A 21,487-nucleotide genomic window follows, 5' to 3' on the forward strand; every position below is an offset into this window, starting at 1 on the left:
GAAAATGCAGAAACAGTTGTGTGAATGTTATCAAGCAAAGTAACTATGCATATGAGGATAGGTGGAGGTTCTGTTGCTAAAACAATCATGACAGATAATTAAAAATGTTACCTTCTAGGGTCAGAAAATGACTGTATATATTTTTAACCCTTTGCAATCCAATTTTGGATTCAGGGTTTCCTAGGGGGCTTTCTCTTTCTGCCATTATACAGTGGCGCCACCTGCTGGCTAGAGCCAGTACTGCGATATGTGACATGCCGGAGAGGCCCCCGACAACAGAGAGACCAGTAATGTACAGTAAGAATACCCCGCCGGACGTCCTCTGACATCGGAGATGTACAGCCTTCAATCAGAATGTCTTCAGATGTCAGACAGTGGATTGGAAAGGGTTAAACACAGCAAAGACACTCTACAATACATGGATGGAAAATAGGAGCAAGGTCCCACATGTGGTCCCTGGACTGCAAGTAGCCCATTACTAGCATATAAATAGCAGTTTAGTATATTTGAGACCAGTGTCGTAGAGCTTGGAAGGATTTCTCCAGGTTAGTATATGTAACATATTATATAATAAATGCATTTGAAGTGCTCACGACTTGTACAGTGCTCAGTGAAGTGCACACCATAGTACATAAAACTTGTGGTCCCTAAGATGTACCGACAGTACCATAGATTTCTGGTCTGTTGGTACATCTTAGGGATCACAAGTTTTATGTTTTGTCTTTGTAGACATCATGTCAAGGACACAGTATACCCTGAAAGAAGTTCTGAAGCAGTTCAAGGATGTTGGAACTGACTATACTAATAATTGAACCTCAATATTATTCTATGTGCTATACTCTCCACTTTACATGTCTTACAGAAGGAGTTATGTGAATTAGTCACATTGTTTCAGGCGCCGCTGTTCTGGTCTTATGTAGATTTCCATAATATAAGACTGCATTTGTGAAAGGAATCACAGAGAGCAGCCATATACTTACCAATGGCGGATGCGCTCGGGACGCCGGCTGGCATGCCGCGCACATGCGCCACGCCTTTTTCCTTCTTTAAAATCTCCTGCGGATCTGCGACACGTCTGCAGTGTCAGCTGCGGGCGTGCTGCAGTCCGGACGGCTTACATTGACTTCAATGGATGCCGTCTTGCGGGATCCGCAGAATAATGGAGCATGCTGCGTTTTTTCCCCGCATGCAATCCGCACGCTGACAAAAAAAATGATAGTCTATGGACATATTGAAATGCGGGTGACCCACATGGATTCTGCAATTTAATTATGCCCGTGGACATGAGGCCTTAGGAGGCCCACAATGCCTCTCTTCTCCATATAGGGATCCCAGTACTATGAATAAAGCATTATAATTGGTGGCCCTGTTACAGATTTTGCATTGGGGCCCAGAAGCTTCAAGCTACGCCTCTGCTTGTAAGCCTATGTGGTGCACTATACATGCTATTTGGCCTGACACCTTTGGAATCTTTTATCTATGTGCAAGTATAGTACTAAGCAGCTTCAGCAGAAGGAAGGTGTGTGAGTGGTTGTTCATTAGTACCCCGCATCTGTGCAATGCTCCCCCCATTTAGTAGTTTGGCTGTCTGCATGTTGAAGGATGTGGTGCTTCTACCTGACCTCTTGTATTAGTACACTAGTGAGTACACGGCCGCCTTCTGTGCTTTTTTTTTTTTGTATATTCCCTTTTTCAGTGATTCTGTATTTGTGAAAGGAGGTGAAAGAGCTCTCCACTCCTCTAATGAAGAGCGTGAGCAGCACTGCTGTCAGGCTGCATTCACACGAACGTATATCGGCTCGATTTTCACGCCGAGCCGATATACGTCGTCCTCATCTGCAGAGGGGGAGGATGGAAGAGCCAGGAGCAGGAACTGAGCTACCGCCCCCTCTCTGCCCCTCTGCACTATTTGCAATGGGGAGAGGCGGGACAGGGGCGGGGCTAATTCTCAGGACTACGCATTTTTTCAGTGAGAAAATTGCAGCGAAATCGCGTCTTTATTCGCTGCAATTTTTGAGCGTCAGCGATGCTTTTTTTTAGAGAATAATTTTGCATCGTATAGCTGCTGCCGCGATAAAAATCGCAGTTTTTAAAGTGCAAAAGTCAATGGGAATTTTTAAGGTAAAATCGCATCGCAACGCGTTCTTGCATTGTGATGCGATAAAACGCAGGCTCCATAGAGATACATGGGAGATTTAAAAAAAGGCGAAACACAGAAAGACAGAGCATGCCTCTCAACATTGCATGAGTGAAAACATTGCAGACGGGAAGGAAACCATTGTAACTCATTGGTTTTATAATCTGCTTTTTTTACTGATTTAGGCCGCCTGCAGACGGACGGGTCGGATCTCCTGCGAGAATTCTCGCAGCGGGACCCGACCTGAGCCCCTGCAGGGAGCGGTGCGTCTGTCACCTGCTCCCACGGCTCCTGCTCTCTAATGTCCCGGCTGCCAGCCAGCGCATGCGCAGAGCAGAGCCGGGGCGCCGGAAGTGACATTTCTGTGCGGGCCTCTGCAAGACCCGCACAGCAATAGGACATGCCGCGATTTGTTTTCCGTGTGTATTTTCACGTGGACAAATCGCGGCCGTCTGCATAGGATTGCCTTTTGTTACGCAATCCTATACAGGCGGGCACGGGCGGAAAATCTGCACACGGGCAGAAATTCCACGGCCGGATTTCCCGGAGGATTTCCGCCCGTGCCCGCCCGCATAGGATTGCATTACAAAACGCAATCCTATGCACACAGACGCGATTTCTCCGTGTGAAAACATGAGCGGAAATAAATTGCGGCATGTCAGTAGTGAAGGGCTGGTTCCCCTCTGCGTAAGACGCAAGGAGCAAGTAAGACGCAGGTCTTTGCAGGGGCATGGGTCCGCATCCCACTGAGAGAATTCTCATAGAGGGATCCAACCCGGCCGTCTGCAGGCGGCCTAATGCAGCAGGTAAAAATCGCATTATTTTTTTCGCCCGTGTGAAACCACCCTAGCTATGATGGAACATAACATTTTAGCATAATTCATCTAGTAAAAGGCTTTACAAAAATATAGAGAAGAAATAGGAGTATTTTATTGATACAGGTGGTTCACTTAATATTTTCTAGGATAAAAAAATGACTTTGTAGATATCCAATCAGAGATGGAGCCAAATCTCGCAACAACACAAATGGTCTAATACCCCAGTAAGGATAAAAGAGCTCTGGCTGGCGTAATACGGCCGCTTTAACCACCTCATCCGCACATTCCTCTTTGGGTGATGCTCTTAAGGTAATCTTGTCCCCTACTTTCTTCACAGCATTCTCTGAAAATAAAAATAATTTGTCAGTCCTCCCATCTGATACAAATAGATCTGAAATCATTGATTACACATCTAGACCATTATTAAATCTGCAATGCAGGTCACTTTATTATATTATACGGGTAGTTCCACCAGGTCAACTTCTGTCCATATGCCCTATTAGTACATATGGACAGGGGCGAAGCTAAAGGCTCAGGGGCCTGGCTACAAAAGTTTATCTTGGGCCTGCCCCCCCCCCCCCAACTTCTCTTAATGTAGAGGCCTAACTTCATGAATGTGTGAGTGCTGCCTCTGATTGGCAGTCATTGAATAGCTGAGAGCTGCTTCTGATTGGTCAAAGTGCTCAGCCAATCAGAGGCAGACCTTTCTGCTGAAAAGACCCAGCTGGATGCAGCTGAGCCCCGGCAGCTGCAGAGAGGTGAGTATATATATTTTTTTTTGCCGGGCAGCCCATTGCTTTCAATGGATCCGGCTGTATTGCTAGCTCTATTGAATTCAATGGGAGAACATCGCTCTCCTCTGCCACAGCTGTGACAGCTGTGGCAGAGGATTTCTACATCTCCGCGGGGAGTCCCATTTTCACTAAACAATGCTGTCACAGTGTCCAGTGACATTGGGACTCCCCGTGGAGATGTAGAAATCCTCTGCCACAGCTGTAGCAGAGGATCGCGATGTTCTCTGTATGTCAATGGGGCCGCCGCAACTGCCACTGGACCCATTGACCACAGGTGAAACCCCTGGATGTGACAGCATCCACGGGTTCCACATCCAAGGAATCCCCTACTGCAGCTGTCACAGTCGCAGCAGGGGATAGGGGCAGCACTCTTTTCGAGCGGATAAACGCTGCCAGCAGCGGTTTTTCCGCCATGACGCCTGCTTTGGTCTCACAAATTTTTAAACGCATAACTGATGCGTTCAAAAATTTGTGCATCAAAACGCCCGTGTGACTGAGGCCTAAGGCTCCTGGGCCTGGGTGCAACCGCATTCCCTGCATCCCCCATAGTTACACCAGTGCATATGGATACCCTAGAGAGTGCTCCCACCTGAGACCCCCCCCTAGGAGCACACCACTAATAACAAGCAGCGGCTCCTACTCTGGCAGAATTGGAACATCCATTTATAATATGGAATATCTAAATCTGATGACAGCTATGTAATAATACAGAACATCATCCAACAACTTCCACCAGCAAAAAAAAGCTATATGCTAGCGGTTTGACTCAAACCCACTGCAATGACAGCTGATTACTGCCACAGCTGTCATATATATGTATTTATATTGTATATTCAGCTTTTTTTTAACAGATGTCATCTGTGGTGGGCCAGTTATTACTTTTTGCTTTTTCTTCTACCCTTGTTTTCTTTACCAGGTGCTCCAGAAATGTTGTTTAAAGCCTATGGGTTAATGATATGTCAACCTCACCTGTATCAATAAATCCCAGAACGGCCACAGTAACAGATACATTATTCTTGTTGAGCATAAATTCTTTGCGGAGAGTACTGTAGAAACCTTCCAGTGCAAACTTGGCTGCGCAGTAATTTGTTGTAAATGGTGATCCAATACGTCCTGTATGGAATGAGAAGAGCTAGGTTTACATGTTCTAGTTGATAAACCCTTGAATTAGGCATTCTATATTATATTTAAATGGTCACTACTACTAGCTTTTCAACAATCCTGTACACATCTAATAGCCAATGTAATGATTAGCAAAATCACATTAATTACTTAAAATTATGTTTTTGTGCCGTCCACTACCTGTTGTCATGTGATGTCTTTCTCTAGTAACAGACATTGAGATAGATTACATGAAGTGAGGTTAGGTATTTGCTGCTGACTCATTTTTCCCATAGAAGTCAATGAAGAGAGAAGGGGGGGGGGGGAGAAAAAGAAGATTCCAATGCATCAGATCAAACGGGCATATTCCTGTGGCGTAGAAGCACTTTCCTGGGCACCTTTACGCCGGCCAGGAGAGATAGTCCTGGATCTATCTTTCTGGCCGGAATATGGTGGCTGCATAGACTCCTATGGGAGCCTATGACAGCTGCCAGAGAAGAGAGGTTGGAGGGAGTTTAGCAGCCTGACTGGTAAACTCCCTCCCCCTTCTCTCCTCCTCTCCGCCCCTTGCCGACTGTTTGCAATGGGAAGGGCAGAATGGGGGCAGAGCTAGTTGCTAAGCTTCTGCCCTGTCCCGCGCCCTCCCATTGCTGGCTGCCAACAAGGAGCGGAGTGGGGCAGTAGCTTAGCACACTAACTCCCGCCCTGTCCTGCCTTCTTCCCTTGCCGAGAGCCAGCCAGGGGGAAGGAAGGGGAAGACAGTTTAGCAGAGCTAAACTGTCTCCTCACACCCACGGCATTGCAGGCTCGGCGTATATATGTGGCGGGCCCAGGCAGTCTGAATGGGCGCACAAGCGTTAGACTTGTGCACGCGTTTTTACGGCACCGGCGGGCAAACGTAAAAACAGCGACGCCCGTGTGAAAGAGCCTATAGGCTGAAGATAGTTCTTAATGACATTGGCTGTATTTTTGGGGCTCATTGTACTACACAAAGGTTGTTAGATTTTTTGGAAACAACTTCCCTGTGTGTAATTTCCTATTAGAGGTGATGTAAGTATTATAGAATCTGTTATCTAAATATAATATGTTCGCTGGTGTTTGTTTAAACATTAGCAGGGAAGTAATTTTTAATCATACCTATAACCAGCTGTAGAAGAATCATGATTAGTTGTGGAGCACAAAACATTTTAGTGACAAACCATAACATAACCTGCAGTCTTGTAATTTCACACAGTCAAAGATGTTGGCAAATTTAGGATAATAGCGCTTCATTAAGCAGCCATATATCTGGTTTGTAGTATTGTGGCAGCAATGAGCAATGACAACAAAACAGCTGAATTATTGTGTGAAAAGTGGGACAGTTTGTAATTTTCCATTGTTACTAATCTTCTAACAGTTCCTGCATCGCCTAAGCAGCTTACCTATAATAATGCACATTCAATTTTTGTTTTAATCTAAAGAAGACAATTTTAAGCATTTTTTCAATTTATTTAATTAACCAATTCTCGGTACGTTTAATAGAAAATTGCTCTAGATACGGCTGCCCCTATCCAATTGAACTATGCAGCTGAAGACAACCTGTGCTCTTGGCACACAGGTGTACATCTAAAGCCCCATTTACATGCAACGATTATTGCTCAAAATTTGTTCAAACAATGGCTTTTGAGCGATAATCCTTGCTTGTAAACGCTTCCATCTTTCACTCTTTGGCTGAACGATGATTTTTAGGAGCGCATAAAATCCATTGTTCAGCTAGAGAGAGATAGCAGGGACCGCATGCTGTGCTCTCCACTGGAGCAGCTGACAGCATTGCATTTAGCCGACTGCCCACAGCAGCCTGTGCGAAGACAATTCAGCTAAGTCCGAAGTCGAGACCACATGCTGGAATTTGCAAACAGCTGCTGGAGGCTCATTTACATGCAAATAAAGCTGATAAAGTGCTAATGGGCATTAGTACTTTATGCAAAATGATCGCTAGAACTGTCAATCTTTCAATCGTTTGAAAGATGGTCTTCGCGTGTAAATAAGCCTTTAGTTTGGTACTAATCCTGGCTTATCTAGCTTTAATCACTTTATTTGCCCTTGGTATCTTCTGTGATGCCTAGCTGCAAACACTGCGACAGAAGCCGTCCTCCCTTAGGCCCCTTTCACACATGCGTTAAGAAAACGGCACTCAAAATCGTGGCATTTTTACCGTGATTTTTAGCAGTAAAAACAGAACAGACAGCGCTCGAAAATTGCGTCATTACAAATGCCGCGTTAAAGCAAATTTCTGCAAGGCCGCATTGAAATCTATGGCGGTGTTGTACCGCGGTGTCCTGAGTGCTGCGCTTATTTGTCGTAGAAAAAAAAAGGCATGTATGAGAGTCGCCTAAGAAGAAGCTGCATTCAGCTGCTCTTCACAGCACGCCATCTCAGCTTCCCAAGTACCTGATGTACTGTATCTTCATCATTGGGTAGAATACTACCCAAGAGACATACCCAATGCACTGAGACACTGAAACACAATGCATTAGGTACTCAGGGAGTGGAGACTACATGCTGGGAATGGATAGGGAATAACTAGTTGATTGCTGGAGACTAACATCTGGGCCAATCTGGAGGACAGTGGTCCTGATCACCCCACATGAATGAAATGATGGTTGCACATGCACACCACCACTCCATTAATTTCAATGGAACTATGGTCAGCCATCTCTGGAAGACCTATTGCAGTAATTGAAGTGTTGATGCACATGTGCAACCGTCCCTCCATTCATGTGAGGACGCTCCAGACCCCTGTTCCCCCTATTGGTCATCCCCTATTCTGTAGATAAGAAATAACACATTAAAAGGTGTAGTCCCACACAATTAAGCTATCTTTGGTAGTTTAGGGTAGTGAAGGGCTCAGTGTCAGCATTAATGGTAGTCTAGATTGGTGAATGGGGGTGAGGGGGGGGGGGTTAATCATCTCCCCAGGTTCCAGGATTGTCTCTTTTCAGGTTCCTCTTCCACTTTGAGATCAATATAAGGCAGAAATAGTGGGACCTGTAAGGAAATCTGTGCCTGTGCAGCGAGAATAGGCAGACAGACAGAAACACTAGGATAGGGCGCAACCTTTTTGCTTGTTTAAAAAAACACTGAGTCAAGATTAACACTTGACTTTTATTTTAATGAAACAGCAAATGTGATGCATTTTAAGGCTAATGCCTCATTCATAGATATAGGGGGTGGAGGGCACTGTTCAGTGAGAACAATGAATAGGTGAATAAAATCGATATATAGAAGGGACACATGGCAAATAAAGAAAGTTTTGATGCTGCATGGACTTGAGGCATTCTCTGAATTCTGACTATTCTTCCAGATTTTTAAAGTTTGGACTGCTAAATTAATCTACTCTTACCATAACATTCTGTTTTCATAAACCTTACAAATAAGGTATAATAAATATACTGGACAGTACAAGCAAGCCATTAATATTACCACTCAGTGAGGACATAACAACGATGCTGCCTTGGGATTCCAGTAGCGCCTTTAAAGCCGTGGACGTCAGTTGGATGTAGCTGAGATAATTTACTTTGTTTGAACTCAGCACTGCCGCCATGTCGCCCTGAAAAGTTCCAAATGATCCACTTCCTCCCACATGATTTAAAACCAGATAATCAAGGCCACCTTGATAAAAAGATCAGAAATAAGGTCTTGGTAAACAGTTTTGTAAAATATCACTCTGGCTGTAGTTACGGGGGCTGCAGACTATTTCACTACATTATACATATCACAATGTGTGAGCTTTTTAGGATTCAGAGATTACAGGTGGAAGAATTGGATGAACAGAATTAGTTAGGAGTAAGAAAACTTTATTGTACAAATGTGTACCATTTAAACATATTGGAGCACTGGCGTAACTATAGAGCATGCAGGGGATGCGGTTGCACCTGGGCCCAGGAGCTTTAGGGGGCCCATAAGGCCTCTCTTTTCCATATAGGGAGCCCAGTACTATGAATAAAGCATTATAGTTGGGGGCCCTGTTACTGGTTTTGCATTGGGGCCCAGGAGCTTCAAGTTACGCCTCTTTATTGGAGGTATACTCACTGAGTCCCTTAACAGTTGTATAATGACACTCAATAAAGAATTGAATGCTATAATTTGTGCTCCAGTAAGGCAACCTTTTATAATCCATCTACACTAAAGTTTGTGTCATTCTTACAAGACTTGAGGGGATGCGTCGTCAGAAAATGGCCTATTGTTTAAATAAAGTTTTTATGTAAAAAAAATACATTTTGTAAAAAAATGTTTATTTTACCATATCATTATGTATATTTTCTAAAATCCTGAAATCTTGCAGTTTTCACACTTACCAATACACTTTAGATACCAGTCAGGCAAACACTCATTAGGACGACACCCATCGCTCCCGACTTTCCCATACACATACAGGCCCAGCCGAGAGTGCATAGGTTTTCGTTAAGAAGGAATGAAATTACTGCTAGATGCCTCTGGCAGAGACTTATGTCCAGTGGGAATATATATAAGGCAACAGAAGCTAAATTACAATATAAATACTGTAACAGAACCAAGCTTTCTACACAGATATGGTAATAGAACCAAGCTAAGTACATACAGTTGCAGAATTTAGCTTAATACATAGATATGATAACAGAACCAAGCTTGTCACATAGACAGCACCCAAACCAGGCTTATATAAATATGGTACCAGAACAAAGCTGTTTACATAGACATGTTACCATAAACAAACTTACTATATAGATATGATAACAGAATCAAGATTATTACATAGATATCTTTCTAGAATAAAGCTTGCTACATAGATATGGTAACAGAACTCAGCTTACTTGATATATATGATAGCAGAACCGAGCTTGTAACATAGATTTAAAAATAGAACAAGGTTTACTACATAGGCACAATACCAGACTTATGTTTGCCTATGTCAAAAAAACATATCCACCAGCATTGAAAAAAAATGAATCCTTCAAAGACAGAATATCATAGACCTACAGTTGCATCCCATATTTCGTAGTGAATGTTACTTCCTTACACTTGAAAACATGGTACAAATGCTGTCCAATTTCCAGATTTTTGTAATATGCCCCAAACATCTGAAGGTTTCCATGTGCTTTTACATACATGTAGTAGTTTTTTAGGGTACATCCATGTGCAGTGCATTACAGTACAAGTAATGTGGATGAGATGTCAGTGGGACTGCGGGTAAAACTCAACCAGATGCTGCAGGAAAAATCTTCAGTATAAAATGATCTGTAGTGCATATTATAAATCCATAGCCTGTTTATTTATGCTGCAGATTTTTGTGGATTTCAGTTCTGCAGAAATGGAGTTCCGGCCGCCCCCTCCTTCCCACTCACTAAAACTAAAATCCCCCAAATGCCAACCGGCGGCTGAACATTCCTAACCCTGCTGGTCACTGGCTGGCTCTGCTAACGCCAACAATTAGCAGAGCCCTGCAGTGCAACATTGCACTATTGGAACGCAGCATTCCTGCAAGTCCATGTTGGACTTTTAAACAAGTCTTATAACAATGAATGCTGCCTTCCAATAGGTGGTGCTGCAGAGGTATTGTTCCATCTTGCCATTTGCATATTTCCCAGAGGAGCATGGATGGCCTTATAAATCTCTTTAACTAGTAACAGCTAGCAGTGACATCAGCGCTTGTGAAGTCGTTTACATGACCGTCAGCCCGTGTAAAAGGGCCCTAAGAGAGACGCAGATCCTACAGAGCGTCTCTGTGTAGTGGCCGGTGCGGAGACTTCCGCTGCTTCTGCCCCAACCTCTGTGTTATTGCGACGCTGATAGCTTGCGCCCGCTCAGCTGATCGGTCGGGGTCCCGAGCGATGGACCCCAGCAGATCAACTATTGATAACCTATCCTAACGATAGGTCACCAATAGTATTCTTCCTGTAAAACCCCTTAATCTTGTTCTGATGGTTATGCTGTATGATGTTAAAATGTGAAAGTGATGTAAATAGCAGATTAGATAACAAGAATATGTACCATTATCTAGTATTAAGTAGAGAAGAATATAGGTGATACATGCCCCTTCATATACACACAGACAAACATTCCTTGAGCAACTTGCTGAAAACCTTTTCACCTAGAAGATATGAGGTAAATCACCATACTTCTTGTCAAACGAAGTCAATGATTAGCAAAATAACGTTATACAGCTTTGAATCGTGGAGAATCCTGACTAACCACACAGAAAAAGAAGACAATACAAATATCATGCAATTCTTTCACTGCAGACACAAGAATTATTTAAAGGTGTATTCTCATTTTAGATCTTATATTTGCTATAGGATGATCAGCAGGCACCTGACCTATGGAGCCTCTACCAATTCCAGGAATCAAGGTTGCTTTTACATTTTTGCTGCACAGAGCAACTCCCATTCATCCACTGGGATGGGACCAGGGAACCAAGGGAGCATTTGCCCCCCGGCTAGTCCCCCAGGGATATTTCGGATTGCCCGATTTTGTGTACAGACCTCAACTCTTACTCTTCTCTCTGGCCCGTTGCCTCAAAGCACTTATAGTTACATTGCAAGAAGGAAGTGCCAGGGCCAGAGACAAGAGCAGGATTTGAGTTCTGCAAATCCTCCCAATACTCCATCAACTGGTCTCCTCACTTCCTAGAGATTGCTGTAACATAAGAGGGGATACTACACAATGGTAGACAAGGCCCTAGTCCAACTTTTTTTAAATGTTTTTCTGCCATAAAATGCTAAATGAGTTAATTTTAAAAAATGAAAATGAAAAATGTCTCACTTTCACCTTCATATCTGCGTTCTTTGTTCTATTGTGTATAAAATATTTTGACATATATGAAATGTTCAAATCATCGCATTCCTTTTTTCTCAACATTTATTTCCATTTTACACAGGATGCCAATTTTACGGCATTGGGGTTGTAAACATGTTGTCTATAGATAGATTTTATTTTTTTTTTGTCGGAGGGGTGGGGGTTTGGAGGCAAAACATATGTCTAGAGGTTTGTGCCCCTGGCTTTTGATCTTTTTTGAGTGAGTATGTGGGAGCCATTATGTGGCACTTTTTATTCCGGGTGCATAACTTCAATCGGGGGGAATTTTTAGGGTGTAGTAAGACTTAATAACTAGCGTGAATGCAGAAAAATTTCAGGATTTATTTTAACAAATGCTAATTGAAAAATATATTTAACAAGTTAGTTATCCAGGGGCGTACCTAAAGGCTCAGGGGCCCGGGTGCAAAAGCTCAGCTCGGGCCCCCCCCCCCCCCCCCCGGGCCCTTTTTCCCCCTCACCCCGTACCTATGCCTGAGGGCCAATGTCCACGTGCGGGTTTTATTTATAAAATCTGCGCGTGGCACCCGCACGAAAGATCCGTGTGTCTTGCTGCCCATAGGGATGCATTAGCATCAGTAGGGCAGCTAAAAGCAGGCAGAGGGGATTCCTTCCCAGCGTGCGGGTCACACTCACAGGAAAAAAATAAAAAAAATTTAAAAATCGCAGCATGCTCCATTTTCCTGCAGATCTACCGCACGGACGGCTCCTGCGGCTTCCATTGAAGCTGTTTTAGTGCTGTGCCGCAGATATGCGGGAGAACCGGAGATTTTTTAACCTTTTCCAATCCAATGTCGGGCCTGCCCCGACATCATCATTTCCCTCCACAGCTCTGATGTCGGGGCAGGCCCGACACTGCAGTGCAGGAGTGCATCTGCACCCGATCATCAGACATATCGGGTGCAGATGCACTCCTGCACTGATCCTCATCAAGCACCTCCGAGAAGAAGGCAGAAAGGGTTTTTAACCCTTTCTGCCTTCTCCTTTACACAGTACATAGCGGTCAATTAGCGCTACGTAATGCAGGAGATTCCGCCCGGCGGTCACATGAACGCCGAGCCAGGAGCCTGCACCGTGGGGGAACCTGCTTACCTGTCCGGCGTCTTCCGCATTCTCCCTTCTGCCTCCTGGCCTGGCGATCATGTGACCGCTGGGTGCCGCCTGACACGATGCAGTGAGCACCTGCACCCTCCTGAACTCAGTTCAGGAGGGTGCAGGGAAAATTTATTTTTTCTCATCCATTCTCCCCAGCTCCAATTTATGGATTGGAAAGGGTTAAAATATTGGTGCACATGCACGCGGCCCGCTGCCGGCGTGCCGAGCATATCCGCCGACCGGGAGAAAGAAAATCCGGCCTGCACAGAGGGGAGCCCCGCAGCGTCCGGAGAGGTGAGTATAATGAGATAGAGAGATAGATATGGGAGAGAGATAGATAGATACCTCGATGCCCAGACTACGTCTCTGGTGAGGAGAACAGCTGTGTCAGCAGGAGGGAAGCAGCAGGAAGACGACATCATCATCCCTGGTCCACTTGATGCCCCGTGCTGTGCTGTGCCTGTGAGTCTGTATCTCTGTCCTCTCTGCTCCTTCCCCCATCCCCCCTCCTCTTCCCCTGTCTTCTCTCCAAGTCCTTCCTTCTCCCTTCTCCTACTGTCATCTCTGGCTCATGCTGTTTGCCGGACCGCACTAAGCACGCGGCCGCCGACAGTGCAGTGCGAAATGAAAGTGTATGGTGGAGTGCGGCCTCTGGGCCCCCTCAAGTGCAGGGGCCGGGTCGCTGTTGCGACCCCAGCACCCCCTGCCGGTACGCCTATGTAGTTATCACTAAAGCATACTAGATTGTCCTTTCATTGGTCACCAAAAACACCCGACAAGAAAAACTCTCCTTATATTATAAGTTATTCAGATGGATTTTACTGTACTCGTAGCTTAGTGATGGTGCAAACACTGGTCTATATAAAATTACAATTTACCTAGTTTTTTAATTGCTTCTTCGGCCACATTCTGAGCTGAAGTCAAATTCTCCATATCAGACACAACATAATGGGCTGATCCTGCCCCTAACTGCAGACACTTCTTTGCCACCTAGGAAACAAAAGCATTAAAAATAAAAGTGGAATGCCATTATTTTGATGATGGCATTTTTAATTTCTTTTATTGACAGTACAATTAGAACTTGCACCAAGGTAGCCATTACCATGAATATTTAGGTATTTCTGCCATGATACGTGAAAAGAGGAAAGAGTCAGCTCACCCGGATTTCTCCCACGTTCCCCTCCAGAGCACAGATAGTCACTTATTTAGAACTTCAACATGATAAAGTAAAAGATCCAGTAAATTAATACATTTTCATAGATGCGGTAAAAATGCTTTTCAAATGCACTTAAGCATTCTTACTCATGGCCTCTCCTGACTAATAAACTGGCACTCAAATACAGGCAATAAAGTAGGCAAACAAAGTCACATGATAAATTCACAAAAATTAATCATTGGCAAAGTCTGTACTGGTATAAAAATCCTCATAGTTCTAATCCGTATAACAACCCTGCTCATGTCCCCACAAGGAGGCTTAGATATCTGGCAGCTGGTAAAAAAAAAACGTTACATGCATAATAGAGGACACCATCGCTGTCTTAGCAGGCTGCGAAAGCAGAGAGACACACACAAGTTTGTATCGCCGACAAATACAAATCATTGAGGATCAGTCAGGAGCTGCGGCCTGAAATTTACAATGGTGGTCCCCATTTACAATGGTGGTGTCTAAGAGGAGATGCGCGCCGGAGCCTGACAGCGCCTGTAGGTGATGTATTCCTTTTTTTATGCAGCCAGGGCTTAGTTTAGGGCTTTTACAGTAGGATTTCCTACTGTAAAAATTGCATCGCACTGTACGAAAACAGCATTTTTGTGCGATGTGATGCAACACAAAGGAAGGGTCCATAGGGAAACATGGGCTACAAAAAAAACCCTCAAATCGCGGATATATAGAGCATGCCGCGATTTGGTAGTCTTGCAGTGTCGCACGCTACAAAACATCGCTTGTGTGGAAGAACTCATAGGAAAGCTAAGGTTCTACATACATGTGATTTGTCGCACTGTCCCATTGCAACAAAATTACATGAGAAAATCGCCCGTGTGAAAGCAGCCTTACAGAACAAAAAATGTCAGTCTATTATTAGGATTAGTGGCCGTAAAGAAAACTGCAAGATTTCAGGATTTTTTTTTTACCATACATAATGACACGTAAAATGTAAAGGAAATAACCAACTTTTTAAAATACATGTTTAACATAAAAACTTGATTTAGGTCTTCTTTAGAAGGCCATAATTTTGTCCTGTTTTGTGTCTGTGATTTTCAAAAAGGGACAAAAGAAAATAATTGATTTCAATGGTTTTGTTTTCACTAGTGGGATTCTCGCGCATTACCACGTGCGAAAAGAATTTTTCTACATGCAAGAAAGATAGGACTTGCCCTATCTTCCTACTTTTTTGTTTCAATAGCGCAGTTTGAATAGTCAAAACAGAAAAACAAAAAAACACCAATTTATGTTCTAATTTGCTCCCTAGTGGCGAGAATATTTTTGCACGCGACAGTCTGTTTTAGCCCTTAAAGTGCAGGAAATTCTCTGATAACACATTCCTTCTAGGGCTTATTCAGACGAACGTATATCGGACGGGTATTCACGTCGGCCGATATACGGCGTCTCTCTCTGCAGGGGGAGGAGGCTGGAAGAGCCGGGAACAGTGCTCTGACCTCTCACCCCCTCTCTGCCTCCTCTCCGCCCCCCTGCACTATTTGCAATGAGAGGGGGCGGGGTCAAGGCTTGTCAATTAGCTCTGCCCCGTCCCGCCTCCACTCATTGCAAATAGTGCAGAGGGGCGGAGAGGGGGTGGAGAGTTAGCGGAGAGTTGGCGGAAGCACTGCTCCCATCTCTTCCAGCCACCTCCCCCTGCAGAGAGGGATGCCGTATATCGACCGGCGTGAATAAGCCCTTAAAGTGTACTTGCACTCCCAAATGACTTTTCAGAATAAGTGGTTATGTGTGTATATTAGGGACAACAATATTTCTGGTCAACATATGACTTGTATCCTGCATTGTTCACCATTTTTCACCTCTGCTGTATCTTAGTTACCTGCTAGTGTCTGTGTGGGTATCTATCCCTCTTCCTCCTCTCCATGCATTGCTATGGGCAGCATGAGACATCACTCTCCTCCATCTCCTGTGTTCTATCCCTTTATTTTTGTTACTAAAGACAGATTTCACTTGACAACAGGAAGTGGACAGCAAAATAAAAGAAAGGGACACCTTTAGGCTGCTCTCACACACAAGTCTGTAAAAAAAACCTGCTTTTTACAGCTTTTTAAACACACCACATCATTGGAAAGGATGATGAGGTACATTAAAAAAAAACCTGAAAATGCACTAAAAATTGTTTGCAGAGCCTCATTGAAATCAATGGAGGAGTTTTAAACGCTGTAAAAACCGGCCTGTGTGAGAGCGGCCTTAGTGATCAGTATTTAAAAGCTCAGTCAGACGCGTGTGTTATATGTGCACGGAAAATGAACGCTCCTCAATAAACCAATGGGTTCTTATAGAAGCATTCATATGTGAGGAATTAGCAGCGCAAAACGGCGCGCACCTAAAAAAGATAGAACACGCATTATCTTAGGTTGTGCGCCGGGCAGGAGTTTCCATTGAGTCCTATGGGAGCAGGAGTTAAGGGCAACTCCTACGCTGGCAATAGATTCCCTGCTGAGCAATTCCCCAGCAGCAGGGAGGGGGGCAGTAGGGGACTCCACCCTCCTCTCCCCCCCCCCCCCGAGAATTCTCTTAAGCGGGGAGAGAGAGGGGGGACGGGTTTCAGGGCTTTTCCTAGAGCTTCCCCCAAGAGCGTGGTAGGAGTGGGCGGGGCTACAGGAATCTGCCCTAGCAAACCATGTAGGAAGGGGGGTTAGGGGGACCTTAACCCCCTCCACCCCCCTCTATCAAGGCCCACCCATTCTATGCTATGGGGATTTCCTCATATAAGAGAGGGACAGCGCTGCTCTGGTTAGTTTCCCCAGAGCAGGGACAGCGAGCTGACCTATGGAGGGGTTCCCCATAGCCACGCTCAGTCTCTCTGTGCTATGGGGAAACCCCCAATATCTCCTCTCACGGTCCATACTCTGAGGAAATCCCGAAGCTCTGCGGGGCTTTTTCTCTCTCTTCCTGGAGTGCAGCTGCTCTAGTCAATGGGCAAAGTTTCATGCCCTGCACATATAAAACTTTGCCCGGTCACGCATTTTCTGCATATGCGAGCAGCGTATTTTTTTTCGCACAAATAGGCGCGCAAAAAAACATGCTTAACTGACTGAGCACTTAGATGGATTTGTCAGTATAAAAGTTTCATTTTAGGTAATTAAGGTGAATTACACCTTTGCAAGTTATCACACTGCCTATCGTATTAACACAAGTTGTCTCATCACAGCAATGGTAACATACGTATAATGAAAGCAGTTAGTTGCAAGTGACAAAAGCTATAAGTGTCACAAAACTGGTACCAGTGTAGACGCATAATGTATGATTGCCACCAATTTGTGGTAGGGTTCATGTAGTGTAAAATGGATCTATACATGGAAAGATGAATCTGTATAAACATACCTCCTCAAGTTGTTTAGCTCTTCGGGCGGTGAGCATCACATGAGCCCCCATTTCTGAAAATTTATATGCAATCTGTTCTCCAATCCCAGTACTTGATCCAGTCACCAGAACTCTCTTCCCTTTTACCATCTCTAGAAGAACCAAGCAAAGTTACACAAAATCCAAACAGCACCGAGGGAGAGGGAGAGAACCAAGAAAAAAAAAAAGCTCGGGACGCGGCGTCCCACATACAAAAATGCTTGAGTCTTCCATTGTAGTCAATGGGGTTCGTTACTCGAGTAGAGCTCTCGAATTTTACGAAAAGCTCAACTCGAATAACACAGACCCGAGCATTTGTGTGCTCTCTCATCTGTATTTACTATTCATGTTAAAAACTGGAAGAAAAGTAGGATACATTTATATCTCTTCTGCATTATATATTTAAAGGTAAATCGCACTGTACACTGTAATCTTGTACTCTGCCCTAATTTTATATCTCTTAATACATTTATATCTCGTATCCCCTTAACGCTCTAGGACGTACATTTACATCACGGAGGTTCGGGATTTGTATGGAGGGGGAATCAGAGGTTGATCCTGCTCCATACAATGCTGGTCCCAGCTGTTTCTTATAGCGAAACCTGGCTGCAAGAGCTCTGATCGGTACTCCTGCTGATTGCAGCTATTGACCCTTTATATGCCACAGTAAATCTGACAGTGGCACTTAAATGTCCTGATTGGAGCTCAGGGTTCCCAAACGGCCTTCCGCGATATGATTGCGGGGTGCTGTTCAGTTGCCATGGCAGCCAGGGCCTTCTGAAAACCTCCAGGGCTGCCATTACAGACTGAGGCTGGATTCAGACGAACGTATATCGGCTGGATTTTCATGCCCAGCCGATATACGTCATCTCTCTCTGCAGGGGGAGGAGGCTGGAAGAGCCAGGAGCAGTGCTCTGAGCTTCCGCCCCCTCTCTGCCTTCTCTCCGCCCCTCTGCACTATTTGCAATGAGGAGAGGCGGGGCTAATTTGCTAAATTGATACATGATACATATTTGGTATCATTGCATCCATAGAAGTCTAATCTATCAAAGCAATGTATTATTTACCCCGCACGCTGAACGTCGTAAAAAAATAATAATATTAATAAGCAAACATTGCCAGAATTGTGCCTTTTTTGGTCACTTCGTCTCCAAGAAATATTTTTTTTAAAAAGTGATCAAAATGTACTCCAAAATAGTGCTAGTGGAAACTACAGAGCGTTCTGCAAAAAAAATGAGCCCTTGCACAACTATGTTGATGGGAAAATAAAAAAGTTATGTCTGTCAGAAGGTGGCAGAAGATAATTTAATTATTTTCCAAAGATATTTTATATTTAAGACTAGTACAGCAACAAAAACTATAAGTTAGTTAGGCTTATTCAGGCGACCGTATATCGGCCGGGTATTCACGCCGGACAATATACAGCGTCTCTTTGTGCAGGGGGGGAGGCGGGAGCAGTGCACTAAGCTCCCATTCCCTCTCTACCCCCTCTGCACTATTTGCAATGAGAGGGGGTGGGATGGGGTGGGGCTAAGTTCCAGCTCCGCCCCGCCTCATTACAAATAGTGCAGAAGGGCGGAGAGGGGGTGGAGAGTTGGTGGAAAGGGGGCGGGAGCTCAGTTCCTGCTCCTGGCTCTTCCAGCCTCCTCCCCCTGCAGAGAGGGACGCCATATATCGGCCGGCGTGAATATGTGGCCGATATACGGTTGTCTGAATAAGCCATCGTAATAATCGTACTGACTTATAGAATAAAGTTATGTCATTTTTGGTGCAGTGTGTAGAAACAAGACCACCCACTGATGGCGGAATTTCATTTTTTTTCCATTTCAATCCTTTTAGAATATTTTTTTAAGTTTTTCAGTACATTAAATAGCACCATTGCAAAATACAACTCATTCCGCAAAAAACAAGCCCTCAGACATCTACGTTGAAGGATAAATAAAAAATTTATGATTTTTTAAAAGTGGCAAGGAATAAAACGAAAATTGAAAAAAAAACCTGCTGTGTGCTTAGGTACTGGTGCATCTTGTCTCAACCAGCAGAATGCTTGGAGAGAAACTGCATGCCCAAATCTACGCTCACAACGTGTCCTTAAAGGGTTAATAGAGAAACTAGCATAGCATACCATGTAGAATACTACATTTAGCGCATGTATTACCATACTATATAAAACTACTCACCTGGAGTTATGGGGTCTGTGCTGTAATAGTAGTAGGCACTGAGCGCTACGAGCAGAGAGGACAGCAGCAGCTTCATCCCGGCCATGCTGCTAGGCTACCTGGTGGTGGCAGGAAAGTGACACCAGGTTAGCAGAGTGCGCTGACTCGCAACTTCTCGGCCGGCCTTGATCTCTGTGAAGTTTAAATGCACCTCCCAGGTAATCTAGTCGGGCAACCTCCCGGAAGTGTCATCACCTGAGCAGTGCCCTCTGTAGCTGCCGCCGGGCACCGGGTAGTGCCATGACCTGAGCAGTGCGCTCTGTACACGCCGCCGGGCACAGGGTGGTGCCATCACTTCTGCAGCACTGCGCTCTGTACCTGCCGCCGGGCACCGGATAGTGCCATCACCTGAGCAGTGAGCTCTGTACATGCCGACGGGCACAGGGTGGTGCCATCACTTCTGCAGCGTTGCGCTCTATACCTGCCGCCGGGAACAGAGTGGTGCCATCACTTCTGCAGCACTGCGCTGTGTACCTGCCGCCGGGCATCGGATAGTGCCATCACCTGAGCAGTGCGCTCTGTACACGCCGACGGGCACAGGGTGGTGCCATCACTTCTGCAGCGCTGCGCTCTGTATCTGCCGCCGGGCACCAGATAGTGCCACCACCTGAGCAGTGCAGTCTGTACACGCCGACGGGCACAGGGTGGTGCCATCACTTCTGCAGCGTTGCGCTCTATACCTGCCGCCGGGCACAGGGTAGTGCCATCACTTCTGCAGCGCTGCGCTCTGTATCTGCCGCCGGGCACCAGATAGTGCCACCACCTGAGCAGTGCAGTCTGTACACGCCGACGGGCACAGGGTGGTGCCATCACTTCTGCAGCGTTGCGCTCTATACCTGCCGCCGGGCACAGGGTAGTGCCATCACTTCTGCAGCGCTGCGCTCTGTATCTGCCGCCGGGCACCAGATAGTGCCACCACCTGAGCAGCGGCGCTGCGCTTAATACCCACGCCGGGCACTACGGAGGGGACCGCTGTATTCTCTGAAATACGTAGCTGATTTCAGTATCTGTACTGATGGTGCAGATGTTTGTTAGGATGCGGAAATGCTGTGGAATTATGCAGCATTTTCGCCTACTGTACACATATCTTTCATACCATATCTCTAACCCCTGGCTCTTTTTCCCCCATTTTCGTTTTTTCTCCCCATTTTTAAAAATCATAACTCCTTTATTTATCCATCGATCTCGCTGTATGAGGGCTTGTTTTTTGCGGGACGAGTTGTACTTTGCAATTGTACTATTTAATGTACCATATAATGTTCTGAAAAACTTGGAATTTTTTTTAAGTGGAGTGAAATAAAAAAGAACCATGAAATTCCACCATCTTTCAGTGCGTCGTTTTGACGGCGCACAAACTGCAAGAAAAATCACCTGACAACCATATTCTATGGGTATTTACTACGATGCCAAACTTATGTTGTTTTTTTGTTTGTTTTTTTTGCTGTATTACTTTTATTTTTTTCAAAGATATTTGATTTTTTAAAATAATTTTCTGCCACCGTCCTCCGAGTGCATTAACTGTCTTATTTTTCTGTCGACATAATTGTGAGAAGACTTATTTTTTGCGTGACGTCTTGTAGTTTGCATTGGTACCATTTTGGAATGCATACATCTTTTTGATGGCTTTTTATTGGAGACAGGGTTACCCAAAAAAGCGCATGTCTGGCTTTTTAATTTTTTTGTACTGACGACGTTCATCATGTGGGGTAAATAATGCATTACTTTGACAGATCGGACTTTTACTGATGCAGCGATATCAAATATGTTTTTTTTGTCTTCTTTAGATTCTTTTATTATAAATAAGACAAAGGTTTTTTCTTTAACTTTTATTACTTTTTAAAAAAATTCTTGATAAATCTTTATTGATCTTATTTTTACTTTTTTTTTTTAGTCCAACAATTTGCAATGCTTTGATCGCTCCTGCAGTATGA

At 44.6% G+C, this 21,487-nt stretch overlaps 1 protein-coding gene across 1 annotated transcript; it reads right to left on the reverse strand.

Annotated features, from left to right (window-relative positions):
* Positions 1-3,045: 3,045 nt before the first annotated feature.
* Positions 3,046-19,912, reverse strand: LOC136626986 (hydroxysteroid 11-beta-dehydrogenase 1-like protein A). Its single transcript, XM_066601940.1, has 7 exons — positions 19,875-19,912; positions 19,518-19,771; positions 17,320-17,450; positions 13,655-13,766; positions 8,313-8,501; positions 4,719-4,862; positions 3,046-3,298 (listed from the first exon to the last, which is right to left on the reverse strand). The coding sequence occupies exons 2-7, from the start codon at positions 19,600-19,602 to the stop codon at positions 3,084-3,086; spliced, it is 876 nt and encodes a 291-aa protein (XP_066458037.1). The 5' UTR covers positions 19,603-19,771; positions 19,875-19,912; the 3' UTR covers positions 3,046-3,083.
* Positions 19,913-21,487: the final 1,575 nt, after the last annotated feature.

The sequence above is a fragment of the Eleutherodactylus coqui genome, chromosome 5 (genome assembly GCF_035609145.1).
Source record: "Eleutherodactylus coqui strain aEleCoq1 chromosome 5, aEleCoq1.hap1, whole genome shotgun sequence".
NCBI classification, from domain to species: Eukaryota; Metazoa; Chordata; class Amphibia; order Anura; family Eleutherodactylidae; genus Eleutherodactylus; species Eleutherodactylus coqui.

Coding starts and splice junctions, on each gene's coding strand:
- LOC136626986 (XM_066601940.1), bottom strand. CDS start 19,602: ATGGCCGGGATGAAGCTGCTGCTGTCCTCTCTGCTCGTAGCGCTCAGT. Junction 17,451..19,517: donor CACAGACCCCATAACTCCAG/GTGAGTAGTTTT, acceptor TGGTTCTTCTAG/AGATGGTAAAAGGGAAGAGA. Junction 13,767..17,319: donor GAGCTAAACAACTTGAGGAG/GTATGTTTATAC, acceptor TTTGTTTCCTAG/GTGGCAAAGAAGTGTCTGCA.